The 27,599-nt window shown below is 37.9% G+C and overlaps 1 protein-coding gene across 2 annotated transcripts; it reads left to right on the top strand.

Annotated features, from left to right (window-relative positions):
* Positions 1-206: 206 nt before the first annotated feature.
* ASPM (assembly factor for spindle microtubules) lies at positions 207-27,173 on the top strand. 2 transcript variants are annotated; one of them, XM_071565412.1, is made up of 29 exons: positions 207-544; positions 1,764-1,907; positions 2,311-3,667; positions 4,617-4,718; positions 5,400-5,546; positions 6,118-6,363; positions 6,519-6,586; positions 7,117-7,258; positions 7,336-7,466; positions 8,146-8,321; positions 8,416-8,561; positions 8,640-8,725; positions 9,809-10,021; positions 10,881-11,091; positions 11,174-11,319; positions 11,418-11,546; positions 12,935-13,129; positions 14,007-18,620; positions 19,637-19,717; positions 20,039-20,205; positions 21,066-21,225; positions 21,710-21,919; positions 22,414-22,563; positions 24,416-24,607; positions 25,050-25,242; positions 25,710-25,864; positions 26,390-26,566; positions 26,818-26,987; positions 27,067-27,173. In XM_071565412.1, exons 1-29 carry the CDS (start codon positions 242-244, stop codon positions 27,170-27,172), a joined length of 10,317 nt encoding a protein of 3,438 aa, XP_071421513.1. In that variant the 5' UTR covers positions 207-241; the 3' UTR covers position 27,173. The 2 variants fall into 2 exon arrangements, with proteins under 2 accessions (XP_071421513.1, XP_071421512.1); XM_071565411.1 differs by having other exon boundaries at positions 19,568-19,717.
* Positions 27,174-27,599: the final 426 nt, after the last annotated feature.

Here is a 27,599-nt window from a genome sequence, read left to right as displayed (position 1 = left end):
TGGCATGGCATGGCATGGCATGGCATGGCCCGGCCCTGACGGACCAGTCTAAGACCGCTCGTTCTGTCCCGCGAGGTCGGGCGTTTAAATGAAGCGCCGGGCGCTGATTGGCGGAGGGGCAGGGGGCGGGGCGCAGTGGGCGCGGCCCGCGCGGTGATTGGCGGAGGCGCGGGTTTGAAGCGGCGCGTGGCGGACGCGGCGGTTGGCGCGGCACTGCCTGTGCGGGAGGCGCTGCCCGGCCATGGCCGCGTCCTCTGTCCCCGCCGCGGTGCGCTGGGAGTGCAGCCCCGCCGCCAACTCCGGGCGCCGGCGATGGGCCGAGCGGGGCGCAGAGGAGGACGAGGGCGAGAGCCCCGCCGTGTTGGTCCTGAGCCACTTCTCCCGGCCGCCCTTCCTAAGCTTCGGCCGCCTGCGAGTGGGTGCCTCCCGCACGCTGCTGCTGGGCGTCGACAACCCCAACGAGGAGCACGCCGAGGTGGTGATCGACCGCTTCCCGGCCGCGGCCAGGGGCTTCAGCATCGAGCTCCGCCGCTTCGCTGTGCAGGTACCGGCAGGGAGCGGGGTCAGGGCCGTGCGGGGGCACCGCGAGCCGAGCGCGGCGGGGCGGGGGACGAGGGAGAAGCGGGGCAGGGACCGGTTGCGATGGAGTCCTGCCCGTGGACAGCCACTCGTGTTCTCCTGGGGTTTTAGGCGGCCGATACCCGAAAGCTGTGCCCTGCCCCCTGCAAAGGGGTCCGGCCCCTGGGCCCGGGGCGCTATCAAGCTGGGGGCGCGTCCCGGCTTATCAGGGGGAGTGCACAACAAGGGGCAAAGAACAAAGTGAAATTAATTGATCTCCGGGAACGTGGTTTTAAAGAGTGAAATGGAAGAGTAAGAGGCACTTACACAGCGACCTGTCAAAAAGCTGGAGGCTGTGTTTAGGAAAAAGGGAGCTTGTGAAGAGGATGCTAACTCACTGTTCTGCGCGTTAGTTAAATGACAAAACAGAGAGCGAAACAGGCTTAATGTAGGAATAAATATTTGCGATTCTCAAGGAAATATAAACGGTAGTTAGTCCAAAAGATGCCAGTTTTTAAAAGGGCTGTTTAGACATATATCTGGAGTCATCTAGACTGTCCAGAGTCTGTGAGAGAAGAAGAAACACTTTGGAGATGTTTTGCAGGAATGGGTTTATCAAACCAGACTGGAGTAGTCTTGGTGTGAAGTACTTGAGTACCAGGTTTCCGTAGTAATTCATGAATAGTAAGCTCCATCACTTCCTTGATCATTTGAAGTGCCTTTATTTATTTGTTTTTATTCAAAGAACTTGTATGTCAAATTTCATCTTTGCATGTCATTTGACTGAAAAATTTGATACTTGTATTTAGGGTCAGGTAAAGTCATGAAAGTTAACCTCTGATTATTAGTCCCACTATAACTCTCAAAATTACTCTGGAGGACTTATTTGGTTAATATGTGCAAAAAATTCTTCCCCTTACCTTTACTAAAATCTTGTCCTTTCTACTGTGTGTTATATTTGTACATACTGTAGTTTCATTAAGAGGCCCTTTTACTTACACAACATTTTTGATAGTGGTTGCTTAAGTTTACATGTCAGAGGGGAGAAATTGATATTTAAGCATATAACAATTGTGTACCATTTCATGTTGTTGGAATACGTGTTATTTCTGTATACTGCTCCTCGTTTAATTTGATTACTTGATCTTTAATGTACATAAGTGTACCTAAATGCTAGATATTAAACATTTCTTTTTCTCTAATAGTCAGGACAAAGAATCTTTGTTTCTGTGACATGGACGCCATTAGAAGAAGGAAAAGTCAGAGAACTGGTAACTTTTGTTGTTAATCGTGTTGTAAAGCATCAAGCTGTGCTCCTTGGTGCTGCTGAGCAGCCCCCGAAGAAAAAGGTGAGTGTGTGTTTATTGTGGCTTAACTCTGTTACTTTGGCATAGCTGACACAGATATTATTTTTATTACTAGAAAATTCAATGAAGGAGAATTCAAAATTGATAAATGATGCTGTCTGTGGAAATGCCCATTGTCCTCAGTTTTTTTCAGCTGATTTGGAAAGTAGGTGCTGATGCATTACAGCTTAGAGAATAAAACTAAAATGTGACCAAATAAACTGCTTTCAAAGCCTGGAAAAAACGTATTGTGAATTTTGTATTAGGTGTTCCTTTTATAGTATTGTTAAATTTAAATATACTATATTAAATATGCTATATATAAATATGCTAATACTGTTCACTTTTACACACAGAAGTATTTAGAAAATCAGCACACTAACTTTTATTTATGGTTCTTTTTCAGAGAAGTCTTTGGGATAAATTAAAAATGAAAAACTCTTCAGAAATCTCTGCTTCACAGAAGGTTAAAAAGAGCACTTCAGAAATTAAAACTATTAATAAAACATTTCAAGTTTCTCGAAAGGTGGATAGACCTAGAAGTCCACTTCGGGCATGTGAAAATCAGAACACAGTGCAAAGTAATATATCCCCAGGAAATAATACTCTTATTGGCTCAGAAAATCAGTTGCCTCTATCTCCTATTGCACCAGTGCCAGAGGAACAGCGTAACACTGTTTGCACACCACTTGCAATGAGAAGATCTACTACCTTTGCAGATATTGCTGCCTCTGTAAATGAGGAGTTATTGCCTCAGATAGACAGCCAGAATGTCAAGAAATATGCTAGTGAGCACAATGAATTGCAATCTGAAAGTGCCTACAGTTCTGCTGGATTAGCACAACTGCCGATTTCAAACAATGAAGGAGTTTTTAATTGGACAGTCTCACCAGTTTGTACTCCAGAACGCTCAGGATCTCTGCCTGCTTTAAGTACAAGGAGAATTTTAAGTCCAGATGCTTTTGTAAATGGCAACTATCAGGTGGATATAGACACAATAGAGCAGCCCTTTCAAATTCTGTCACCTGACCAATTTGTGAAAGACAATTTGTCAGATAAACAATCAAAGACTCCTAAACCTGAGGCAGCATTATTATCATCTACCACAGAGACTTATGTTATAAAGAGATACCTACCCCCAAAGCAGAGAAAGGATGGAGATGTAGAGACAGAAACACATCTTTGTGTAGAACACAGCCTAAATGAAGTCTTTGAGATGCATAATGTAACATCACAGGTACTTCATTATGATAAACCCTCAAAAAATCACTGCAGTTTTTGTTTTGCTGAAGAACCTCAGACTGATAATTCTTCTCAAAGAGAAAAAACAACAAAGCGTCCAATTCTTTCTGCCACTGTCATAAAAAGTAAGCCTGGTGCTACTGAGGAAAAAAGGGTGGAAACCTGCCAGCCAAAATCTAAAAAATGCCTTAATAAAGCAATAATAGAATGTGCTAATGTGCCTGTACATACAGAAGCAGAAATATCTGAACACCTGCCAATTGCAGGTTCCATTTCGGCTGAACATCAGTTTCACAATGACAAAGTAAATTCATCTCCTACTGGATCAACTTCTTTGTGTCGTAAGAGGAAAAGCGAAACATACGTAGAAAATAGTCGAGTTACAGCTCCAGTGTATATGGAAGAAGTGGAAAGAAAAAGAGCTCTTACATCTAACACAGGCAGTCAAACGCAGGTGACTGTGAGACCATCAGCCTTCAAACTCACACACCGAGAGAAAATAGGGCAGAGAAAGAAAGCTGGTGAGCAATGTTTCCTTAATTTACCATTTTTTGAAGGATGCCTTTGATTATGAAATGTGTATAGCAGACTAAACTGTCTGGCAACAGTCAGAAATGTATTTTATGTCTCTGAAATGGGGGTCCTTGCAGTTTGTTAGACTGCATTTTAAAAATCTGAAAACTAGGTTAGAGTTTTGGTTGTCATTGGCTTCAAATTTACTTTATTCCTGTATAAATTTGTTAATGACAATAACAGAAAAAGCATCTTGACAGTTTTTCAGCAGAGCCCTTGTTGTGTAATTCTAATTTGTTAGAAACTTACTGCACAAGATTTGTGTTATGTACATTTATTTTTGTGAATATTTGAGTCCATTGCTCTTGTTGCATGTTTTCAAATATATATATATATATATATATATATATATATATATATATATATATATAAGGTTGGAAAAGACCGCTAAGACTATCAAGTCCAACCATTAGCTTGGAACTGCCACGTTTACCCGTAAACCATAACCCAGGTGCCACATCCACATACCCTTTGAATGCTTTCAGGGATGGCAATTCCACTACTTGCGTGGGCATCCTGTCTCAATGCCTGAACACCCACCCTTTCAGTGAAGAAGTTTTGAAGTCTTGTTTGCTCTGCCTGCTTTTTACTGTCTGAAATTAGTTTGTTGTCAGCCTTGTGTAGATATTTCTAGATATGGTAATGAAATTCTAGCAGTACATTTCCTTAGTAAGTGGAAGAACGGGGACATAGAAGAGCACTTGTTTACTCATAACTGTTTTTCTCTTTTATTTGTAGCCAAACTGGTTTGTGTAACTTTCTATCAACAGGAAGTTACGAATATTTGGAATGGGTTCATAGGGAATTACTCGTTCTGTGCTTTAGAAGTGATACAAACTTTAATACTGTAATTTCCACTGACATTTGCTGTTGATATTTGTGCATTATTTCTTGTAGGTTCTTCACTTCAGAAAACATCTAAAACTATGAAGAGAATTAGTAAACCTGTACCTGGATTGGCCCAGTCTCACCTGACATTTGTGAAACCACTGAAAACAGGTAGGCAGACTCCTTGTATTTAATAAAACCATATATGCTGAACTTAATGTCACAGTTGTACTGCTAATGTCTGGTAAGACCTAACTGGTTAGGGTTGAGGTGAAATAGAAGATTGTACCTAAAATGAATCAATATCTAATAGAAAAATGTATGTAATGTTTTGTGATGTATTTTGACTACTCATAAGAAAATTGATTGCAGTATACAGCCAGCTGAAGATAAATGTTACTTTCTTCCAGTTTTGCCTGTAAGTATAAAAGCTACATTAAAGTTATGCACCCAGCTTATCTCATAACATTTTAAGACCACAACAGAATACCAAAGAAGCAAAAAACTATACCAGCAAGATAATTCCTTTGCAGAGTTAAGAATACTAAAGTGATCTGATCAGAAAAATGCTTCTATACAATGGTTTTTTCTGGATGTAATTCAGCTCCACTTGTATTTGCCCTATTGCAAATGGCCTGGGTTCTAGATACCTTGCTTAGTTCTAGTGCTGTAATAACTCAGTCTCATAGTGACTGACATGCAAGTCACTGAAGATTCTAACAATCCGCTTTCTTTCTGCTGTAGTGCTAAAAGGAGTGTCATATGTTAATCCTTTCCACAAGGAAATGTATATTGCTTATTAAACACTTCCAGAACTGCAAGGACTTACAGGTTTGTTTGTTTATTTTAAAGCAATCCCGAGGCACCCAATGCCTTTTGCTGCTAAAAACATGTTTTATGATGAGCGTTGGAAGGAGAAGCAGCAACGAGGTTTCACTTGGTGGTTAAATTTTGTACTTACTCCGGATGACTTCAGTGTAAAAACAAATACCTCACAAGGTAAGAGTAGCAAAATTTCTTTGTCTTTTAATGTTCTTAAATATTATGTAATATACTTTACTAATATTAATGAATAGTAGTAGTACATGCTTAGCACTAAACCTTTTCAGAGTCCTACTTTTCCCATTCTGATAAGTGTGGATGGCACAGTTGCTCATGGTAAACACAGCACACCACACACACTTGCATGGGCAGTGTGCTCTGCAACGAGAATGCACTGGCTGCAGCACTCCTCAGTGGGTGTTGGATGGGTAATCCCCACCTGCTGGAAAATATTATGGCTTGACTAAAATAATGGGAACTATCATTAGCTTCGGTTGAGAAAACTGAATATTGTACCATTGATCTTAAAATGAAATTCCTAGCACTGCTCACTTATGAAATAAGCATTGTTAGATTGAGTACTTGAGTGATGTACTTTACAATATATACCTAGTGCAAGAGCTGATAAGCTTCCTGAGAGATAAATCAGTAGTCAGAGGCAAAATAGCAAAACGTCAGCTTGGAAAGGGGCTAAGAATGAGGTGGGCAAAGCTACATAAACACCTACTCTTTGTGTGCATTTAAACAGTAAATGCAGCTGCTCTTATCTTGGGAGAGGAGAACCATCATAAAATGAGCCTTCCTAAAGCACCAACGAAAGACGAAGCATCTCTAAAGGCTTATACAGCTCACCGTAAGCTGAATAAGCTACGCCGTGAAGCTTGTCGTTTGTTTACCTCTGAAACAATGGTCAAAGCCATTAAGAAACTAGAGGTTGAGGTCGAAACCAGACGCTTGCTAGTTCGTAGAGACAGACACCCCTGGAAAGATATAGGTAAGAATACTAAGATTTGGCATTCTCTCTTTTCTTGTATGTAGAAAAAGGATTATTTGCACATTAATTTGATTAATCTAAAACTGATTAATATAAATTTTTGCATTAATATGAAACATTTGCTGGATCTAATATTACAAGATGCTCTCTTGCAGGAGAGAGGCAGAAAGTCCTCAACTGGCTTTTATCTTACAACCCTTTATGGCTGCGTATTGGTCTGGAGGTCAGTGCACTGTATATAGTCTATAAACTAAGTTTAAAGGACATCTAACAATTGGGGTTGGTTTGGGTTTATTTGTATTTTCTCTCTTACTAATTCAGGTAGGTTTAATTCAATTATAGCATGTTTACATATCTTTTAAATTGTTGCAACACGCTTTCTTCAATATAGTGCTTACCTTATTAAGAAGGAAAACATTTAATCGAGGAAATTAGAAGTTAATTCCCTGACCAATACCACAAAAGCATTTCCCTGTCAGTTTCACTCTACTAAACTGAAGAAGAATGTGGTTGTCTTAAAGAAGTTCCTAACTGATTCCTCGGATGTAAACGATCATACGTACTTTGAAATGATTTTAGATCTTCTGAGGTTTACTTCAGCTTTACCCCTCAGTGATTCATTTGAACAATTTGATTTTTAGAGGCATTAGACCATTTACTATTTCTGAATTTCAATAACGTATATTATTAAAAAAAATCAGTGTTTAAGATAATTTTCAACATTTCTGATTTTTTCCCCTCCTCTCATGTTAGACTGTTTATGGAGAACTGATACCTTTGGAGAATAATAGTGATGTTACGGGTTTAGCAATATTTATCCTTAATCGCCTGCTTTGGAACCCTGACATTGCAGCTGAGTACAGGCATCCCACTGTGCCTCACCTTTACCGAGAAGGTAACTACTCCTTTCAAAATAAGTTATTTATAGCATTTAATTTTTAAGCTATCACTTAACGGGTTCTATCTTTTTAGGTCATGAAGAAGCTTTGTCAAAATTCACCCTGAAAAAATTGCTGTTGTTAATTTGCTTTCTGGATTGTGCCAAACGGTCCAGGATGATTGCCCATGACCCTTGCCTCTTTTGTAAGGATGCAGAGTTCAAGGTAAGAGAGCTGAGATTTGGTGTCTCTCTCTAGTATTGTCCTAAGACTCAATGTAGAATTTTTATTTATTTTTTGATCTGACTGTGCACTTTAACAAGTCCTGACTGTTCAGCATTTGCATGAACATTCTCAACATACCATCTCATGGTCATGTACTGGAATTCCCAAGAAAATTTTGAGGTGTTGGTTCTGTAGGAGGGGCTCCATTGCCCTGCTTTATTTGACTTCCCTTCCATAAAGGTGAGTTTCTGCATTATTTTTAAACATTACTCTAGGATGCTGCCACTGACCTTAAAATACAGGTCAGTTTGATGGACTCTTTTCTGTTTTTATTTTTGTTTTGCTGTGATAAGAAAGGCTATGGAACATCTGACATACAAAGACTTTGATTAACAAATATGTTCAAATAAAATCACTTGCTTTGAGTTTGTACTATGTAGACAGATAAACAGGCTAAGAAAAAGGTATTCCTGATATGTCAGGCCAGGTATGACGAAAATTAAAGCTGTTTGAACTGGCTAAAATTAATGTTTTTTTAAAAATATCATTGTAAGTATTAGACAAGGAAACATAGAATGTAATTTGGGGGACAAGGGATAAAAATTGTATTCTGCTTGACAAATATATAGTGTTAAGTTTATCTTATTTTTTGCTTTTCTTTTCTTTTTTTTTTTTTAAGGCTAGCAAAGACCTTTTGCTTGCGTTTTCGCGGGACTTCCTGAGTGGTGAAGGTGACCTTTCTCGTCATCTCGGATTCCTGGGACTACCTGTCTCTCATATTCAAACTCCACTTGATGAATTTGATTTTGCTGTAACAAATCTGGCTGTGGACTTACAATGTGGCATTCGTCTTGTGTGAGTTCATACAGAAATATTTTGAAATGTTCTTCTATATAATACTTAATCTGAGCTCAGCAAAGGCATTTAACTGTGAAATTACCTTTGTTAGGAGAGCAGTGGAGCTTCTGACCAAAAACTGGAATCTTTCAAAACAACTGAGAGTTCCTGCAATAAGTCGTCTACAAAAGATGCATAATGTTGACATTGTTCTTAATGTCCTTAAAGAGCGAGGAATACACTTGAAAGATGAAAGTGGTAAGGCCTAGAAATCAGGGTTGTTCTAAGTGCATCAGATAACTAGTGCACACTTTAATTCCCTGCTTTGTTTGATAGGTGCTTCTCTTGAATCCAGGGATATTGTGGATAGACACAGAGAGCGAACATTAGCACTCCTGTGGAAAATTGTCTTTGCCTTCCAGGTACTATTCAATTACTTATTTTGTTTGTTTGTTACCATATTACAAGCAATAATGAAAACACCAGTTTTTCCAGGAGTATTGATTGTCTGTGAAAGACTTTACTAATAAAATTTTAGACTGATTTACTTTCCACTGTCAAAATTCCATGCAAACTTCACCTGAACTGCTAACTGCTCCCTTACAATACAGTTTGAATAACATTTTAACTGTGCTTTGTCTTATATACATTCATACAATTTTTGGAAAAAAATTGACTTCTGAGTTTATGCTGTATACTAGCAGAATTGATACTTGAAAGTAAAATAACATTGATCTCAAACTGCTGGTAAAACTCCTACTAACTGAAAAGGACATTTTGAGGTTACACTGATAGGCAATTATAGAGTAAGCTCTGAAGCTATAGCTTTTTCACCTTTTCTCCATTTTTCTGAAACAGTCAATTTGATGAAGCATTCTTGAAATAAGAACAAAGATGTCTTGGGCATTACTGCAATGGTATTCCAAAGCCACTGGAAAATAGTAAAGGAAGCAACAGTAGTTTTTTAAGACTTTTCTAAGAATTAACTGAAGTTGGATAGTAGTTACCTTCCTTGAGTTAGTTCTCCTGATGCTTGAGTTACAGTTGCATTGCTTTTGAATAAAGAAATATTTTCAGTGAGTAGTGGCTTTACCTAAGCCCTGTGGATATGCTGCTTGTTCTGCAAATCTTTTCGCACCATCACACCACCAGCTCAATTCCTCTCAGAATCCCTTAAATGAGGAGTGTTGCATGGACTCAGTAGAAATGCTGACAAGACTGAAATTGTTTCCTCTGGGAGTACATTGAAATTACACAGGCCTGTTTCTCCCTACGATTAATGAAGTAACTGTTATACACAGAACAGTGGGAGGGTAGAGTTAGGGGCTTCTGTATCTGCTATCTGTGCTGGCAAGTCTAGGTTATCCACTACTGATTCAGTGGTAGGTACTGCTAAGCAGTGAGTGTAGTTTCTCTAAAATGCCATGTTTGAAGCCTCTGCATCCAGTGGCTGCAATGCATGACATGTCAGATGACATGTCAATATTCTTTTTTCTTCCTAATAGGTGGATGTTTCTCTGAATGTGGAACAATTAAAAGAAGAAATTGAGTTTTTGAATAACTCATACAAGAGAAAAGCACAACTGGGTGCTCTCAAGAGTTTTCCAAATTGTTTTGGAGTACAAGACAAGGATAAGTCCTCACTTCAGAGTTACAGTGAAAATGTGAAACTGCTGATGGCATGGGTTAATGCTGTTTGTATGTTTTACAATATCAGAGTAAGTAGTTTTGTATATACTTGAACAAATACATCCTGTGCTGTCATAATTCTTTATAGAGCAGAGTTCTTCAAATTATCAAATACATAGTAGCAGCCAGTGATAATTGGTTTGCAGTATCCTTCTGGACTTTTTTTAATTTGATTTGAAAGAACCATCCTTCTGTGAATTTAGCTGCAGCTCTTTTTAAACAAATTTGAGCAAAAGTATTTCCCCTTCCAGCAGTTAGTCTTGTGCATAGAAATGCCTTTTAAAAATAGAACAGTTTTTGCTGGAATGCGAGTTATTTATGTATTTTTAATAAGCATTCATTGTGCAAATACTTGTGCATAGAATTTTCACTGTTTATAGGAACTATGAGAATTATACTAATGTTTGGGATATGGTCAATTCCTCTCTGCAGAGATGTTTGTTTAGAAAAAGGGCACATTTACCCACTCCAAGAAGGGAAGCCCCAGTCAGACACATATAGCCACAGCTGCTGATTTTTCTAAAGGGCGAAATAGCACTTAGGACTGATGCAAGTTCAGAACTTGTTTCTGCATTAAAAACCTAGTGTAAAGGTATCTATAGAAGTTTATTTAGAATCCTTCTGTAGAAAGACTGGTTTCTCTTTGGTTTCTTAAGTGTTTCCCTTGTAGATTCACTGCATAATGATTCACATCTCTTTTGTTTGTGGTTTCTCACTGCTATATGTCACTGTACAGCGATGTTCAAAGAAAGCACTAGTTACCAAATTTTTTTTTGTTCAAAAATAATTTACCCTTGGTCACATTCCAAGGTACAAAAAACAGTCTATATCCAGTTACTGGTAACAAAATTTCAAGGAATTTGTATTGTATTGTATTTTATTTAACAGGTGGAAAATTTCACAGTATGTTTCTCAGATGGTAGAGTATTATGTCACTTGATTCATCATTATCATCCATGTTACATGCCTTTGGAAGCTGTGTGCCAACGAACAACTCAAACAGTAGAATGCTCAAGAACTGTTACAGTGGGACTGAACTCTTCCTCCTCATCAGAGTCTGATACTTCTCTAAATGTTATGGAAGAAATGTTTGACCAAAGTGAGTTATTTGTTGCACAGAAGTTCGTGTTAAATTTGTTTTATGCACAGTTGGATTTAACTAATATTTTCTCTTTATAAAGCTGTAACTCCCTCAGTCCTATACAAGGAACTCTTGGACAATGAAAAGAAAAACTTCCAACTGATCAATGCTGCAGTTTCTAACCTAGGTGGAATACCAGCAATGATTCATCACTCAGACATGTCAAATACAATTCCTGATGAGAAGGTAAAATGCCTTTAGAGTTGTTAAAGGTGTTCATCCCTCCTGTGAATGTGTCCTACTCTTCTGTAGTTCTTAACTTGCCATGTTCTGTGTCTCTGTAGGTTGTTATTACCTACCTGTCATTCCTGTGTTCGCGGCTTCTTGATCTGCGGCACGAAACTCGAGCTGCACGATTAATTCAGTCTGCTTGGAGGAATTATAGGCTGAAAAGGGAACTGCAACTTTCTCAGGTACTCTTTGCTTATGCAATATTCATACCTTCCACTTTGAGAAATAATAAATAAAGAGTATAAATTCACAGGAGTACACAGGTTTATTGAAATAATATTAGCATTTAAATGAATGAGGTACCATTTTATCATCAAAATATGTGGCCTTCTTTGTGATGTAATATACTAAAAGCCACTTTTGTTTAAGACTGTTCTGAAGTTGTTTAAAGGCTACTGTTCTTTTTTTTATGTCCTCATTAAAGCATGTCACGCTTTAAGCCCTTTTCCTAATATTTCAAATATAAAACAGTTGCACTGCTTCCTTAAAACAAAACTGGAGTAGTTAATTTTTAATTCCTATTAATGTCTACAAAATGAGAAGAGTAATTAAATTTCTGCGTGGATTTATTTGTTTAGGAGCTAAACTTCACCAGTCTTTTGAGTTGAATTTCATGAGTTCTGGTATTTTGTTTCTTACTTTTCTGGTAGTTATAAAGAATTGTGAGGGTTTTAAAACTATGACAACATTAAGATTGATAAATGCCACTACTGTGTCTTACTGAGATATGTATTTTTTGATTTTGGGACAGTGTTCAAGTAAAATACTTTTAAGAATCTGTAGTGTAGAGGGGGACAGAAGTTATGTTTACGTAGGCTATTTCATCTCCAGTTTCTTTATTTTTTAAAGTCTACACAACCTTAATAACAATGACAAAACATTCCCTTTACAACTCTTTTGAAATAACTAATAGTAAAGATGCTGGTAGGGAGAGAAGGAATCAAAACCAAAACCACTTGGACATTGCAGGCATTATTTTTTTAATTAATCTTACAATGTGTGTAAGTGCTTTGCCCTGTGGTAGGATAGAATAGGGTAGTTAGTACCATGATCTAAATATTGATGTGTTACTTTTGTTAGTTACTTTTTCCTTTGATGTACACCCGTTTGTTATTACAATCTCTGGGTTACAGCAAAAACACTGGTTAGTATGTGGAAAACTCTGGGGTAGATGGACATGAGCTGGTATGACTACCTTTATACTCTTTTATGCTATTTACATATAGCTAGAGAGCATTCCAGTGTGCTCCATTAGTGAAAGTATCTTAATCTGTTAGGAATGACATCTAAAATCAAGGTTTAAAAGTGGGTTGCTTTGGAATGCTGAAAAATTGAGTTTTAAAGAAGGATTAGGAAGACAGGAAGATGCAAATTTAAGTGATGCCGTTTTACAAATAATTCAGTGCTGAAATAAAATGTTGTCTCTCAGAAAAGTTCTTTTATCATAGTAAAGAAAAGCTGTGATATCAACAAGCCTAATTTTTAAGATATTGCTCTAGATAGTTAGTCACATCAAAAATTTGAGTGAAAATTCCATTCCTAACTGTTCAGTGGAAATTACTCTTTGTAGGAAAAAGACAGAGCTGCTCGGATAATTCAAAAATCTGCAATGAACTTCTTGTCTCGTCGACGCATCCTGAGGAGAGTGAATGCAGCCATTTCCATCCAGAAGCACTGGAGAGGATACTTGGCCAGGATGACTCTTTTCAGACTGAAAAAGGCAAAACTAGAGGAAACCAGAAGTAAATCTGCCACAGTCATACAGGTAATACAATCAGAAGTAGGTTACACAGCAAGGAAACCCTTACAAATCTCTAAGAAATAGCCTTGCTGAGGACCATTTGTTCTTCTTACAGCAACTAATGCCTTCATGAAATGTAATCTTTTTATTTTTTACTTTTTCTTCTTGCTGTCTACTTCTGAGAAATGTTAATAAGTCTCTTCAGGGAGAGATAGTAATGTGCTATTAAATTAAAAATTGCTCCTTCTTAGTGAATATATTGGAGTACCATAAACATTAAAACACTGGGCCATAAACTTGTCATGGTAAGGGGACTAATCAGATTTTATTGGCTTTCCTCTTTGCAGCTGTTGAACATTACTTAAAGAGGCTTTTACAAAAAATTAAAAATGGCTGCCCTAGTGTTATGTCACCTGCAGTGGGCACATTTAGACTGGCAGAATTCATTTACCAATGGTTAGCTGGACAGTTAATTCAGTTTTTCAGGCTACTTTTGCCACTATTACCCAAAGTTAAATATTACACTCTTTAAACTTTTTAGAGTGGATGTTAAAGAACCACTGATTTATCAAATAGTTTAAAAGGGAATCTGTTGTTGCCAGGGCAAATTTAGCATTTTCCCATAATTTAAATTTTTAAAAAAGCAATGATTCAAGCATTTGGTTTTGCTTTTTTGTTCTGGAGTGGGTTTTTTGTGTTTTTTTTTTGTTTCTTTGTGTGTGCGTTTTTGTTTTGTTTTGGGGTCTTGTTTGTTTAATGTAGATTTCTGGGCTTACCTTCCTAGGGAATTACGTAGGAATAAAGAAATATTGAAAAGTCTGAAGATGACAGTTTTCACATTTGAGTTTAACTAAAGATACTATAAAGAAAACAATAAATTTTCTCTTTTTTTAACCTGCAGGCTTATTGGAGGAGATACTCTGCTAGGAAAAGTTATTTACAGCTAAGATACTATGCTATTTTTGTCCAAGCAAGGATAAGGATGGCAAAGTCTGTTGCTGCATATAAACGAATTGTTTGGGCTACTGTTACAATTCAGAGGCATCTGCGTGCATCTAAGTTGGCAAAAAAAGATCGGCAAAGATACAAAATCTTAAAGTCTTCTGCAGTTACTATTCAGTCTGCATTCAGAAGATGGAGAAATTACAAAATTCAACAGAAAATTAAAGCAACTTTAGTGCTTCAGGCTTATTTCCGAAAATGGCAATCTTCAAAACTGGCTAAGAGAAGGAGGTCTGCCCTTGTCATACAGTCTTGGTACAGGATGCACAGAGACCGGAAGCACTATCTACATATTAAGCAAAATATTATCAAGATTCAGGCTTGGTACAGGTGTCAGCTGGCCAGATGTGTTTACCAGGAATACAGGGCAAAGATAGTGACAATTCAGCAGTATTACAGAGCTTATAAACTAGGGAAAAGAGAGAGAGAGCACTATCTGCAAAAGCGTGCAGCAGTGATAGTTCTCCAAGCTGCTTTTAGAGGCATGAAGGCACACAAGCTGTACAGGCAAACAAAAGCAGTTTGTGTTGTTCAGTCACTCTGGAGAATGAAACAGGAGAAACAAAGATTTCTACAGTTAAAAAAATCTGTTATTACATTACAGTCACATGTGAGAAAATACCAACAAGTAAAGAGATACAAAGAGATTAAAAATGCAGCTTCTGTAATTCAAACTCGGTATAGGGCGCATGTCGCCTCTAAAAAAGCAGCTGCTTCTTTCCAGAGGATGCGCCTGGCTGCCATTGTTCTGCAGTCTGCCTACCGAGGGATGGAGGCAAGGAAAGAGGCTCGCAGGTTGAGAGCTGTGATCAAAATTCAGTCAAGTTACCGTGCTTACGTTGTCCAGAAGAGATTTAAAAACTTGAAAAATGCGGCAGTAAAGATTCAAGCTTTTGTAAAGATGTGGCAAGCACGTAAGCATTACTGTGCTTTAAGGGAGGCAACACTTTATGTCCAGCAAAGGTATCGGTCTGGCAGACATACTCTTCAACTTAAAGAAGATTATAGGAAATTAAGGGAAGCTTGCATAAGAATTCAGGCTGCAGTTCGGGGCTATCTTGTCAGGAAACAAATAAAAAGGTGGAGGGAGACTGCAGTATTTCTTCAGGCCTGCTACAGAATGAAAAGGGACAGACAACAGTACTTAAGCATCTACAGTGCTGCAATTGTCATTCAACAACATTATCGTGCCTACAAAAACCAACGGTGTCAGAGGCAGGAATTCCTGCAAGTTAAGAAAGCAGCTGTGAGCCTACAGGCAGCCTACAGGGGTTATAAAACACGCAAAAAGCTTAAACTTGAACATAGAGCTGCTGTTAAAATTCAAACTGCTTTTAGAGCTCATGCTGCACGAGTGAAACACAAGGCAGTGGTAGAGGCCTCCATTGTGATTCAGAGGTGGTACAGGAATTGTAAGACTGGTAGCAGGCAAAGACTGAACTTCTTAATGACAAGAGCAGCAGTGCTTTCTTTACAAGCAGCTTTTCATGGATGGAAGGTCCGAAAGCAGATTAGAAGACAGCATGTTGCTGCTACTGTGATACAGTCTGCCTTCAGGAAATTCACGGCTCTGAAAAGATTCAGGCTTATGAGCCATGCTGTGTTAACTATCCAAAGGCATTACAGGGCCAGTGTTATAGGCCAGAAACAACGTCGAGAATATGTTCAGCTGCGTAACTCTGTAGTGCGTCTTCAGGCAATATGGAGGGGGAAAGCTCTGAGAAAAACAATTCAGAAGAAACATAACCTTGCAACAATTATTCAGTCCTATTACAGAATGCATGTAAATCAACTAAAATACAAGAAACTAAGGGAAGCCACTCTAGTGATTCAGAAATACTTCAGAGCTTACTGTATGAAAAAAACCCAACGTGCAATTTATTTAAAAACAAAGGCAGCTGTGTTAGTCTTGCAGTCTGCTTACCGTGGGATGACTGTGAGGAAACAACTGAACATACTAAACAAAGCTGCTACAACTATACAAGCTGCCTTCAGGTCTTACCTGGTCAAAAAGGAATATGAAAGACTTAGATCTGCAGCTGTAGCTATTCAAAGGCGTTATCGTGCTATTATTCAGGCTAAATGTCAAAGGCAGAGATACTTGTCTTTAAGAAGAGCCATAGTCAAAATGCAGGCCATTTACAGAGGTGTGAGAGTGAGACGACAAGTTCACTGTATGCATAATGCAGCTATCTGCATCCAAGCCACGTTTAAGATGCATTGCATGAACATAAAATATCAGTCAATGAGAATGGCAGCAATTAGAATTCAAAGACAGTATAGAGCTTTTTGTTTAGGCAAAGTACAGCGCAAAAAGTACTTGGAACTAAAGAAGTCTATCATTATCCTTCAGGCTGCTTGCAGAGGCATGAAAGTCCGACAAGACTTAAAAACTATGCATCAGTCAGCAACAATAATACAGTCTTATTATCGAATGCACAGACTACAGAGGGATTTCAGAAAATTGTTGCTGGCAACTAGGGAGATTCAGCAGTGGTTCTGTGCTTGTAAGGAGCGAAATGCACAAGTTCACAACTATATGATGATGAAAAATGCTGTACTTCGCATCCATGGTATGCAAACAAGAAGGCTTATCAAAACTACGAGTGAATCAGCTGTGATTATTCAAAGAGCAATTAGAACTTTTCTTGAAAGTAAACACTCTCTTTTCATTGAGGCAGCTGCTGTTGTAATTCAGAGAAGATACAGAGCAACAAAACTAGCTAGAATTCAACGTCAAAAATACCTCTCTTTACTTAATGCCTCTGTCATCATTCAGTCTGCTTATAGAGGATTTGTGGTAAGGAAAAAATTGCAGCAAATGCATAAAGCTGCTACAGTTATTCAAGCAATGTTAAGAATGCATAAAATTTACACTTCTTATCAAGAAGTCAAACTTGCTGCAGCAATCATACAACAATGTTATCGAGCTTACAGGGAAGGGAAGCGCATGAGAGAAAGATACTTAAAACTGTACAATTCTGTTTTAGTTCTTCAAGCTGCCTATAGAGGAATGAGAACAAGACGCTTCTTGAAGAAAAGACATGAGGCAGCCCTTACAATACAGAAAAACTACCGAATGTATAGGCAGTACTGTCATTACAGACAACTTCAGTGGGCAACCCAGCTAATACAGAATAGGTATAGAGCCAATAAGCTGAGGAAAATTGCAGTACAGCATTACTCTTCATTAAAGAAAGCAGCAACTTGTATCCAGAAGGCGTTTCGAGACATGCAAGCGAAAAGACAACAGCAAAAAATGCATCGTGCTGCTACTGTTGTTCAGAAAAATTTTAAAGGTTTTAGGGAACGGCAGAGATACCTCTCTCTTAAAGCAGCTACTCTCGTCTTTCAGAAAAGATACAGAGCTTTGATTCTGTCAAGACAGCATACTTTGGAATATCGTTCTCTTCGCAGAGCAGCAATTCATATACAGGCTGTGTACAGAGGTGTCAGGGTGCGCAAGAGCATTGAGCACATGCATTCAGCTGCCAGTACAATACAGTCAGCCTACAGGATGCACAGGGATAGAAGGTCCTATCAAAATATGAGAACTGCAGCTATTGCTGTACAGAGCTCCTATCGATCTTATGTGAAAGGAAGGAACCAACGGGAGAAGTATCTGACAATGAAGAATTCTGTTCTTGTTATTCAAGCAGCATACAGAGGCATGAAGGCACGGCAGAAACTGAAAGTCATGCATGTTTCAGCAACCATAATACAGTCTAGTTATCGCATGTATGTACAGCATAGGTATTACAAACAGCTGTGCTGGGCTGTCAGAGTCATACAGCAGAGGTTCAGAGCCAAAATGGCAAAAGAATCTGACATGAAAAATTATGCGAAAATAAAAAAGGCTGTCATCTGCCTTCAAGCTGCTTTTCGTGCTAAAAAAGCCAGGCAGTTGTATAAAGCCAGTGTTGCTGCGCGGTGCATTCAATCATTCTTACGGATGCGCATAGAGAGGAGACGTTTTCTTGAAAAGAAAGCAGCAGCAATAATGATCCAGTCAATGTTCCGATGCCAAAGAACAAGGACTCACTACAAATTGATCCAGAGTTCAGCAATTGCCATTCAGAGGTGGTACAGATCATGTCACAGGGCTCATTTACAGAGAGTGGAGTACTTGGCTCAAAGACAAGCAGCAGTCATTATTCAGTCTGCCTTCCGTGGTATGAAAGCAAGAAAAATAGCAAGGCAAATACGAGCTGCAAGAAAGATTCAGTCTTTTCTTAGGATGGCTGTGCAACGCAGAAAATATGTTCAACTTAGAACAGCAGCTGTTACATTACAAGCTTATTACTTAATGCATAAAGCTCAATCACAGTATACAAGCTATAAAAAAGCAGCAGTTGTCCTACAGCGGTGTTACCGATCCCACTTGACTGTGAAACACCAAAGAATGACTTACTTACAGACCCGGAGGAACATTGTCATTGTGCAGGCTAGAGTCAGAGGATTCATTGAAAGGAAGAGGTTTCACAAAATTAAAGAAAGCACAATAAAAATTCAGGTACTTTTGAATGGTTGTGGGGTTTGGGTGTGGTTTTCTTAAATTGTAGGTGTTTTTAAGATGTACTGTTCTTGCAACCCACAGTTTAAAGCTAAAGGAGAATCAATTTCTGAAGTGTATTACATAGCAGATGTATAAAGCTTACTCCCACAGTGCACAGAAATAAGGTTCTTCTTTAAGACAGAACTGATTTTCGCTTGTATAAATATTGGTAGCTTAAGGAATGTTTTATTTGATTGAAATATGAATGAAATTAAATGTATTAAAATGAGAGGGTACTGGTAGTGAGCATAAAGTGAAGTAAATGGCAAAAACTTCTTTAAGATAGTCTTTGCGATTCATATTTAGGAAGATGTGAATCAATCATGTTAGGCCTTCTAGGTTTGTTAAATTTTCCTAGACTAATTTGAGTGCCAACGTAACACTCTGAAGAGGAATTTAAGAAGGGAAGTTGCCACAAATCAGGAAGAAAAAGAAAATAATGATGGTGATAACAGTAATAATTTGGATGCCTGAGCAGCTTGATCTAATGGCATGCCTGCCTGTGGTATGTGGGATGGAACTAGATGATCTTTAAAGGTCCCTTCCAACCCAAATCATTCTTTGATAATTTCTTAGATTGCTATTATTATCTTGTTGGAAAGCACTTAGCAGATAAGGAAACAGGTGTGCCTTGCCCACTTCCATGTTTTGGGAGGAACTGGCAGCTTGTTAGTTATTTTCTGAATGTTTAACTTGCATATCCTGAACAATGTAAGTATGATTACTTTGCTTAAAATGTAAAAAACCCAAAAAATTAATTGAGAAATCAGAAATACATTTATTAGTATTGTTGCTTTTCTAAGAAAGAAGCCAGTGAGTACAGTTACACTTGAAAATATGGAAACATTCCCAATCAGTACCATGCAAGTGGTTAAATATTCCAAAAGTTATGTCTTTGTTTTAAGGCATTTTTCCGTGGATTTATTGAGAGACAGAAATATCTTCAGTACAAGTTTTTTGCTGTATTAATACAGCAGCACTACAGAGCCCACCGGATGCGAAATATTGAGCGACACAGATACCGTCAAATGAAAAGAGCTGCCATTAGAATTCAGGTAATCATAAAAGTGAGGTTCGTTGTGGGTTTGTTTCTTTTGTTTGTTTGTTTTCTTTTTTTAATCTCTGGCATTTCTTTTTCTTCACAATAGAATCATTTTTGCAGACATTAAAGAGAGTGGCATTTGTGGTATTTCCCTGAATGCATTTCTCTTGCTTTTGAAGACATCTAGTTGAGAAATTAGATATTTGTAACGCTGTAGAGATAAGAATCCTAAACACCATTCATGTTAACCTGACCTTTTTCCTTCTACTTTTGCTTGTTCCCTTAAATAAACTGCTCAAGTTTTGAACTTTTTTTCTTTTTATATGTTTAATAGGCAGCATATAGAGGACATAAAGCCAGACAGTGGGTTAAGAAAATGAGAGCAGCACAAGTAATCCAAGCCTGGTTCCGAGGTTACAGAGCACGAAAGGAATATGCAGCTGTGGTAAAAGCTACACTTGTTATTCAGAGTCACTTCAGAATGAAGCAGCTGCGGACCTGGTAATACTGAATTTGATATAAATTTCTCTACTTTTCAAAGCTTTTATTAGATAATTATTTAATGTTGCTTTGCACTCCGGCAAATGCCTATAGATTCTCAGGCTCTGACCCTGCACTGTGCTTAAAATGTGCATGAATATAATCCTTTTGTTGCAGGCAGGGTTATTCTTTTGCCCAAAATTTTCATTATGTGTAATTATTTTTCTGGAATGGAAGCTCCCTCACAAACTTAAATTTTGTTTATTGCAGATCTAGAAAAGAGTAGGCCTTGATCTTTTTTTCCCTTCCCTCATTTTAACAAGGATGATCTGGATGTTCTTAAAATTCCAGCATAAAACTTAATAGGTTGAAAAGCTATTTCATTATAATCCATAATGGAATAGTTAAAATAATTTATGTTTATTATTTGGTGAGATGGTTTTATAACAAATGGTCTACTAGATCAGCCTGATAGCTCATGTCATTCTGAACTGTGTCCCATGCTAGTAGAAGTAGAGGATGCTGTTCAGGGATATGTTAACCTGACCATTTTCTAGTTTCCTAGGTCCTCCCTCAGCATCCCTGCTTGTTAAATAACCTTCCCTATTATCCTTTTATGGACATGTTGTACGTCAGTCTGCCCATTGCCTTTCAAAATGCTGTCTCTCCCCCCAAGCCTCCTTTAACAGCAAGTTACTGAAGTACCTACTGTGGTAAAACAGAAAGTATCTTCTATTTAAAATCAGTATTTCTCCCAACGTTGCTGTCTTTTTCTTGTGTTCCAAGATTTGATTGTTAATAGCTCTGGTTTCACAGTATCTATCTTGATAATTTTGTGAACCATCACTCTTTTCTTATTTAAAAATGCCTTTTCATGTTAGGTTTTTGGAAGTGAAGTTCTGTGCTCTTACAATCCAAAGAAGATGGAGAGCGACCCTTAGTGCACGAATGCTTCGACATCACTTTCTGGCAACTAAGAATGCTGCAGTTAAAATTCAGTTGGCATACAGACAGTACAGGGCTAGAAAACTTTTAAGAAAGGTATGTTTTCACTTGCACTCCAGTATGTCATGGTTGCTTTAAAAGTTTTCAATATATTTGAGTGATTTTTGTTAACAGTGTGCAGAAGCATAGAAAAGGTGGGATCAGAACAATCTTCAAAATATTAAATATTCTCTCTGCATTAAGTAACAGGGTAGATTCCTGTGTTTGAGCAGTTCCAGTTGTTAAATTGCCCCCATCTATACTGATAACTAAAATAAAATGCCAGACTTTCTGTTGGCTTTAGTGCCTAGAAAGGATTAAGTTCAATTGCTCGTGCTTTGACCCTGTTTAGGTAAAGACCTTCCAAACTTTGAAAGTGCATTTTTATATAAACCAGTACTTTGAGTTTGCTGATATTTTTTATTACATTTTTGTTCTTATGATAAAAAATAAAACCCAGAACTAAAAATAAATATTTATTGATCATGACAGGAATTAATAGAACTTTAATTATCAATGCATTCTTTGAAATCTTTTTCAGAAGGTTCAGGCTGCATGTTTGATCCAAAAAGCATATAGAGGTTTCAAGGCAAGAAGAAAATTTGATCAACAAAAAGCTGCTGCTGTAATTATCCAAAAACATCTGCGGGCTTGGCAGAAAGGCAGACTTCAATTTATGAAATACAGTAAGACTAGAAGAGCTATCGTTAAACTGCAAGCATTTATACGGGGTTATTTAGTCAGAAAAAAGGTTGGTATCCTTCAAATTAAAACTATGATTTTGGTGTAAAATATCGTGAGCTGTTTTAGCATTAATTCTGAATGGCAAGAAGAGGAAAACCTGATTTCTTGTTGAAGTCAAGTTCTTACTGGCTGCTTTGAGTATTGGGCAGATCAAAAGAGATCAAAACACAGCTTGACCTTTTTCTCACAATCCTAAACTAGGATGTTATGTCTGGATGTTATTTGAGCTTCTGAGGTCCTTGTGTCTCACCTATTACTGATATTTCTGTGCACGTACATAGTTGCAATGATATTTTCTCTGCTATGTATTAATGTTATTGCTTACAATCACTTCTGTGTTAGTACTGAAGAGAGGCAGCTTTAGCTCTGATATAATGACCTCCAAGGCGATTTTCCAGCACCCAACAGTATATTTCTGTGTACTGTGTTCTTTGCATAGGCAATCAGCTACCTTGGAGTATGAAAATCAGTTATGTTCCTTGTTTTGTTTTCCTTCTACAGATTTCAGAACAGAAACAAAAAAGGAAATTACTTCATTTTGCAGCAGCTGTGTATCATCATCTCTCTGCAATTAAAATTCAAAGGATGTACAGGATTCATCTCACCTTAAAACTTGCACAAAACCAGATCTTATCTGTTCTTATAATACAGGTTAGTCTAAGGCTAAATGATTTTATGTAATGTAGTCTAATTGCTTTTCTGTGGGCTAAGCTGTGGCACTAAGTCTCTAGTTCCTTCACATGTGAAAATAAAGCTAAATTATGGAGACTGTGATATATTAAATAATGCTGCTTATACTGAGCTAAACCTAATAGAGTGTATCTCAGCAAGCTTTGGAACAGTTTAAAGCTGAGAATGGATGGAGAAAATTTGGTTTCTTCAGACCCTCAAGGTTGCTAAAGGAATCTGAGTGTTGTCTTAGGCTATTTCTTTACATCCTACTGGAAGTAGGAAAGATCAGACACAACCACCTCTAATGTTTTTGAAATGTAGAGCATCTCCTTGCATAACCAATCCCCTAGGACGCAGTGATTTATTTGGTTGGATGTTTCTAATCTTCTAGGGGTGCCAAAGCCTATTGCAGCACTTCAATATAATCATGTTTTACTTATCTAAAAACAAGATCAAAAATCAGGCTTGTATTGCAGCTCTACCTAATTGTAAACATTGTCTTCAGGTCTCTAAACTGATCATTAGCTTAGTTCCACTAGTGGAAGGTTAGCGTTGATTAAATGGAGGTGCTGAAATGGGAACCCTGAAATAGTTGTTCTCTGGTCTAGGGTGTTATGGCAAACTGCCCCACCTCTCCTCCATAAATACAAATCTGTTACCTCTTCCTATAAGTTAGATTTTCCCTTTAAGGCAAGAGAGAATGGGTGGAAGAGGATTTTTTTTTTTGCTCTGATTTGGCACAGAATATCCTGTCTGTCTTTTTCATATAGAAGGTAAAAAACAGAGATGGAAAATTAGAAACGCGGAGTGGTGGTTCTTAAAAGGCAGCCAAGAGAAAGCAAACTCCTAGGACAGTCATGCTGGACAGAAGTATAAACTGGGAGAGGAGTGGCTGGAGAGCAGCTCTTCAGAGAGGGATCTGGGGGAGCTGGTTGTCAGCAGCTCAGTGTGGTGTGCCCTGGCAGCCCAGAGGACAAACCACATCAGGCACAGCATGACAGCCCTGAGAGGAGTTTACTGTCCTGCTGTGTGCAGTGATGCTGTGGCCTCACCTGGGGTATTCCATGCAGCTCTTCGGTAAAGAGGCATGTGAAGGTACTCAAATGCATCCAGAGGAGGGCAGTGAAATTGGGGAAAGGGCTGGAAGGTATCTTCTCTGAGGAGCAGCTCAGGACTTTGAGTTTATCTGGTCTGGATAAAAGGAGGCTGACCTTGCTCTCTTCAGCTTCCTGAGGAGGGGAAGTGGAGAGGCGAGCTCGTGCTTTCTCCTGCCTGTAATCCAGTGCTAGGACACATGGGAATGGTTCACTGCTGCACTAGGGGAAGCTTAGATTGCACATGAGGAAGTGTTTCTAAACTGAGAGGATGATCAAGCACTGAAACTGGAGCAAGCACTCCAGTCTTCCTTGCGAGGTGGCTGATGCCCCAGGTGTGTCAGTGTTTGAGGCATTTGGACAATGCCCTTAACATAATTTATCTTTTGGTCAGCCCTGTGGTGGTCAGGCAGTTGGACTAGATGATTATTGTAGGTCCCTTCCAGCTGAAAACGATTCTATCTATTCCCTTCTCTACCCTTGTTCTCTACCCTTCTGTCCTCAGAATGGCTCCCTAACAGCTCCTAGTTGAGATTTCATTCTGCAGTCTTGTATTTCAGCTACCCCACAGGCAGTAAGAATCATGGAGTGGGCTAATGATGTTTATAGTGCCTGCAATCTGTCAAAGTTCATGTTAAAACACTTCTTCAATTTTTATCAATGCTCATTTAGGATGGGAAAAGGGAATTTAGGGGAAAGGTAATAAATAAAATAAAAGGTACTTTAATTTTAAACAGAGATGGTTCCGAGCAAAAATGCAACGCAAGAGATTTCTAAAAGATTATCAGAGAGTCATTTGCTTACAACGTGCAATTCGAGGCTGGCTAAGGCACAGAAATGATGCAGCAACCATAATCCAGAGAAACGTGAAAAGATTCCTTGCCTGCAGACGTAAAAGAAAATTTGCAGTTGGAATAATTAAATTCCAGGTAAATACCTCTTGTAAGAAAATGAAACATTTAAAATTGTATTTTTATTTTCCAATTTTTCTCTCATGGGTTTTTGGGGAGGGGAAAAAAGTTTACTTTGGTTGACAAATTTATCAGTGAAATTACAAGCCAAGTCACCTTCAGTTTAGACATGAAAGCTAAAGGCAAGTGGATTATGAAGTAGTATTAAGCAGATACTGGTTGCTGTGACATAGGTGGGAGTGTGTGTGGAGTGTGTATACATGAGGTTTTTTGCCTTTTGTCTCGAAAGAATAGTGTTTGAAAGATTGAACACTGAGTGGTGATTTCTTAAATTTTAATACCCAGGGTTGTTCAATACTTTGTCAGACTTGTGTGTAACTCATTTGAAATGGTAATGGAAGTTCTATTGTATTGACTCTTGTTTACAACTTTTTTTTTTTTTGAAATTCCTTTTCTATAGGCGTTGTGGAGAGGATATTCGTGGAGAAAGATTAATGACACAGCAAAAACTAAAGCTTTAAGGCGCAGTTTAGAAAAGGCTAATGAAAAGAGCAGAGAAGAAAACAAATTGTGCAACAGAACTGCAACTGCAATTGAATACCTTCTAAAATACAAACATCTCTCTTACATTCTTGCAGCATTAAATCATCTTGGTCAGTATCTTGTTTTATTATAACTGATAGATTTACGGGATGATAGGCATTAGATCTTTTCAGCTGAGAACAGTTCATAATGATGTTTAGGCTTTCTCCATGATTGTAAAATGGGGACATGTTCAAGAGTATAATGGGCCTTTTTCCAGACTGAAATTAGATTATTGCTTTAAGAATAATATTTAAATGGCCATGTAGAAAAGGAAGTCCTGTATGCTTGCTCTAATTTCCTCTCAGTCCTAGTAATGCTATACCTTACATGAGTTTCTTACTATGTTTACTATCAGTAATGTGCTCTGTATATCATTTTGTCTGCTTAATTTTTAATCTAGAACATTAAAACTTGTTTAAATAAAAAATTGCAGGTTTTACTTCTTTACACTTCAACTTAAAAATGGAGAAAATCCTGGTTTGCAGTTAAATTGTTTGAACCTCAGAGTTTTTTTTTATTTTTTTAATTGTCTTAGAGGTGGCTACCAGGTTGTCCTCGCTGTGTTGTGAAAATATAGCCCAGAGCAGAGCAATCTTCAGTATTTTTGTTCTGATTCGAAGATGCAACCGGAGTGTTCCATGCATGGATGTGATCAGATATTCAGTTCAGGTTCTACTGAATGTTTCAAAGGTAACTTTAATATTTGCTTCTGCAGGTTTACAAGCAGTAGGCTACTTTTACTGTAGTTTTTTTATCCACAAATTTGTGAATAAATCTGAAATAAAAATAATAGTTTTGAATAAAAACAGTTTCTGATTTTTCACTCTGTTTCTTTGAAACCAATTATCTACCTCGCAATAGTATGTTTTGTATTTTTTACAAGAAAGGAATCATTTCATGGCCTTAAAGGATTGCAAGGTGTCTTGAATATTTTTAAATTTCTCTGAACTTATACTGATTTATTTCTCTATTTTAACTGTAATTCAAATCATATGGGTTTCTAAACAAGAGGGGAGATGGGAAAGGTACCCTTTTCTAACCTGTTAGAATTGGGTAACATATAGAAGTGATTTTTATTGCTTGAATGCCAGAGTAACTAAAAATTTATTCTAGGGGAGAATATGGACTTTGCTTTTATCTCTAACCATTAACTTTTGAAAAGATATTTTAGAGATCTGTCTAGTTAAGTACTCTTGTCTCTTTCTTATATAACAGTATGAAAGAACAACTCAAGCAGTTTATGAAGCAGAAAATTCTATAGATACTTTACTAGACCTGCTACAAATGTACAGAGGCAAAGCTGGGGACAAAGTTTCGGAGAAAGGAGGAAGCATTTTTACAAAGACCTGTTGTTTGCTGGCCATCCTTTCAAAGGACTCGAAAAGAGCTTCGGTAAGACTTAACTCCTTTGAGTTTAATGGTTTGATTTACATTCTTTTCCTGTGTGTTTTGATGGTGTTTGTAATTTTTTTCTTTTCCCCCTCTGCCACACCCATTATGTCTGTAGTATTAATGATGACTAAACTCTGGTTTAAAAAAAAAAAGACATTTCCAAGATGGTGAAAACACTTATATTTTCTTGATTTGTTAAGCTGTTTTTGAACTTGTAGTATTAACTATGTACTGTTTTCACCTTTTGTCAGGAAATCCGAGGCATGCCAAGAACTGTTCCTTTCATTCAAAGCCTGTATAAACTTACAGCTCGGAAGCACAGAATGGATGCAGAGAGAGCACTCGTGAAGCAGAAAACAAGCACTGTCTTAAGTGGAACTTCTGTTCCAGTGACTCCTCTAAGAATAAAAACAGTTTCAAAGTAAGTGCTTAAAAATTAATTTGCTGTTTCTGCTGTGGCAGTGTAGTATTTTAGTGACAAGCCACTAATGTTTCCACAGAATTAAACCGGACTGGGTCTTGAGGAAAGATAACATGCGAGAAGTTGTGGATCCTCTGCAAGCAATTCTGATGGTGATGGACACACTTGGCATTGCCTGCTACTGAAATGTAAATGATGTATAAAAATGTACCTGTACATTATGTATGTAGTGGATGACTAGAGTGATTTTGAAAGAAAGCAAATAAGTGTTAAGCTGTCCTTGAAAATGTTTTTTCAAATTGCAGTTAACATTTTGGTAGCTTTTGGTTTTGTCTACAGCTTTGAAAGCCTATTTTGTACTACTGTGGAAAGCGTACAATAAAATCATTTCACTGGATTTTGCTGGAAATTTCATTAATGCAGTAATAAATACATTGTTATCATACAGCTGTGGATATGACAAAGAGTTGTGATTCCTCACTCTGAATAAATATTGTAGAATTCTTTTAAAAACAGTTGTTTGTGTGGGATAGTAATATTTTATCTAGAGGGGTATATGTAAGAAGGGAGGCACAGGTTGTGGATTTCAAAACTGGCTGCTTTGGAGAAGCT

This window comes from Pithys albifrons, chromosome 10, assembly GCF_047495875.1.
Source record: "Pithys albifrons albifrons isolate INPA30051 chromosome 10, PitAlb_v1, whole genome shotgun sequence".
In the NCBI taxonomy this organism is placed as follows: domain Eukaryota; kingdom Metazoa; phylum Chordata; class Aves; order Passeriformes; family Thamnophilidae; genus Pithys; species Pithys albifrons.
Note: the sequence above shows the minus strand (reverse complement) of the source record. Positions and strands in the feature narration are given on the sequence as shown.

Coding starts and splice junctions, on each gene's coding strand:
- ASPM (XM_071565411.1), top strand. CDS start 242: ATGGCCGCGTCCTCTGTCCCCGCCGCGGTGCGCTGGGAGTGCAGCCCC. Junction 20,206..21,065: donor ATGAAGCAGCTGCGGACCTG/GTAATACTGAAT, acceptor TTTTCATGTTAG/GTTTTTGGAAGTGAAGTTCT. Junction 25,865..26,389: donor TTCTACTGAATGTTTCAAAG/GTAACTTTAATA, acceptor CTTATATAACAG/TATGAAAGAACAACTCAAGC.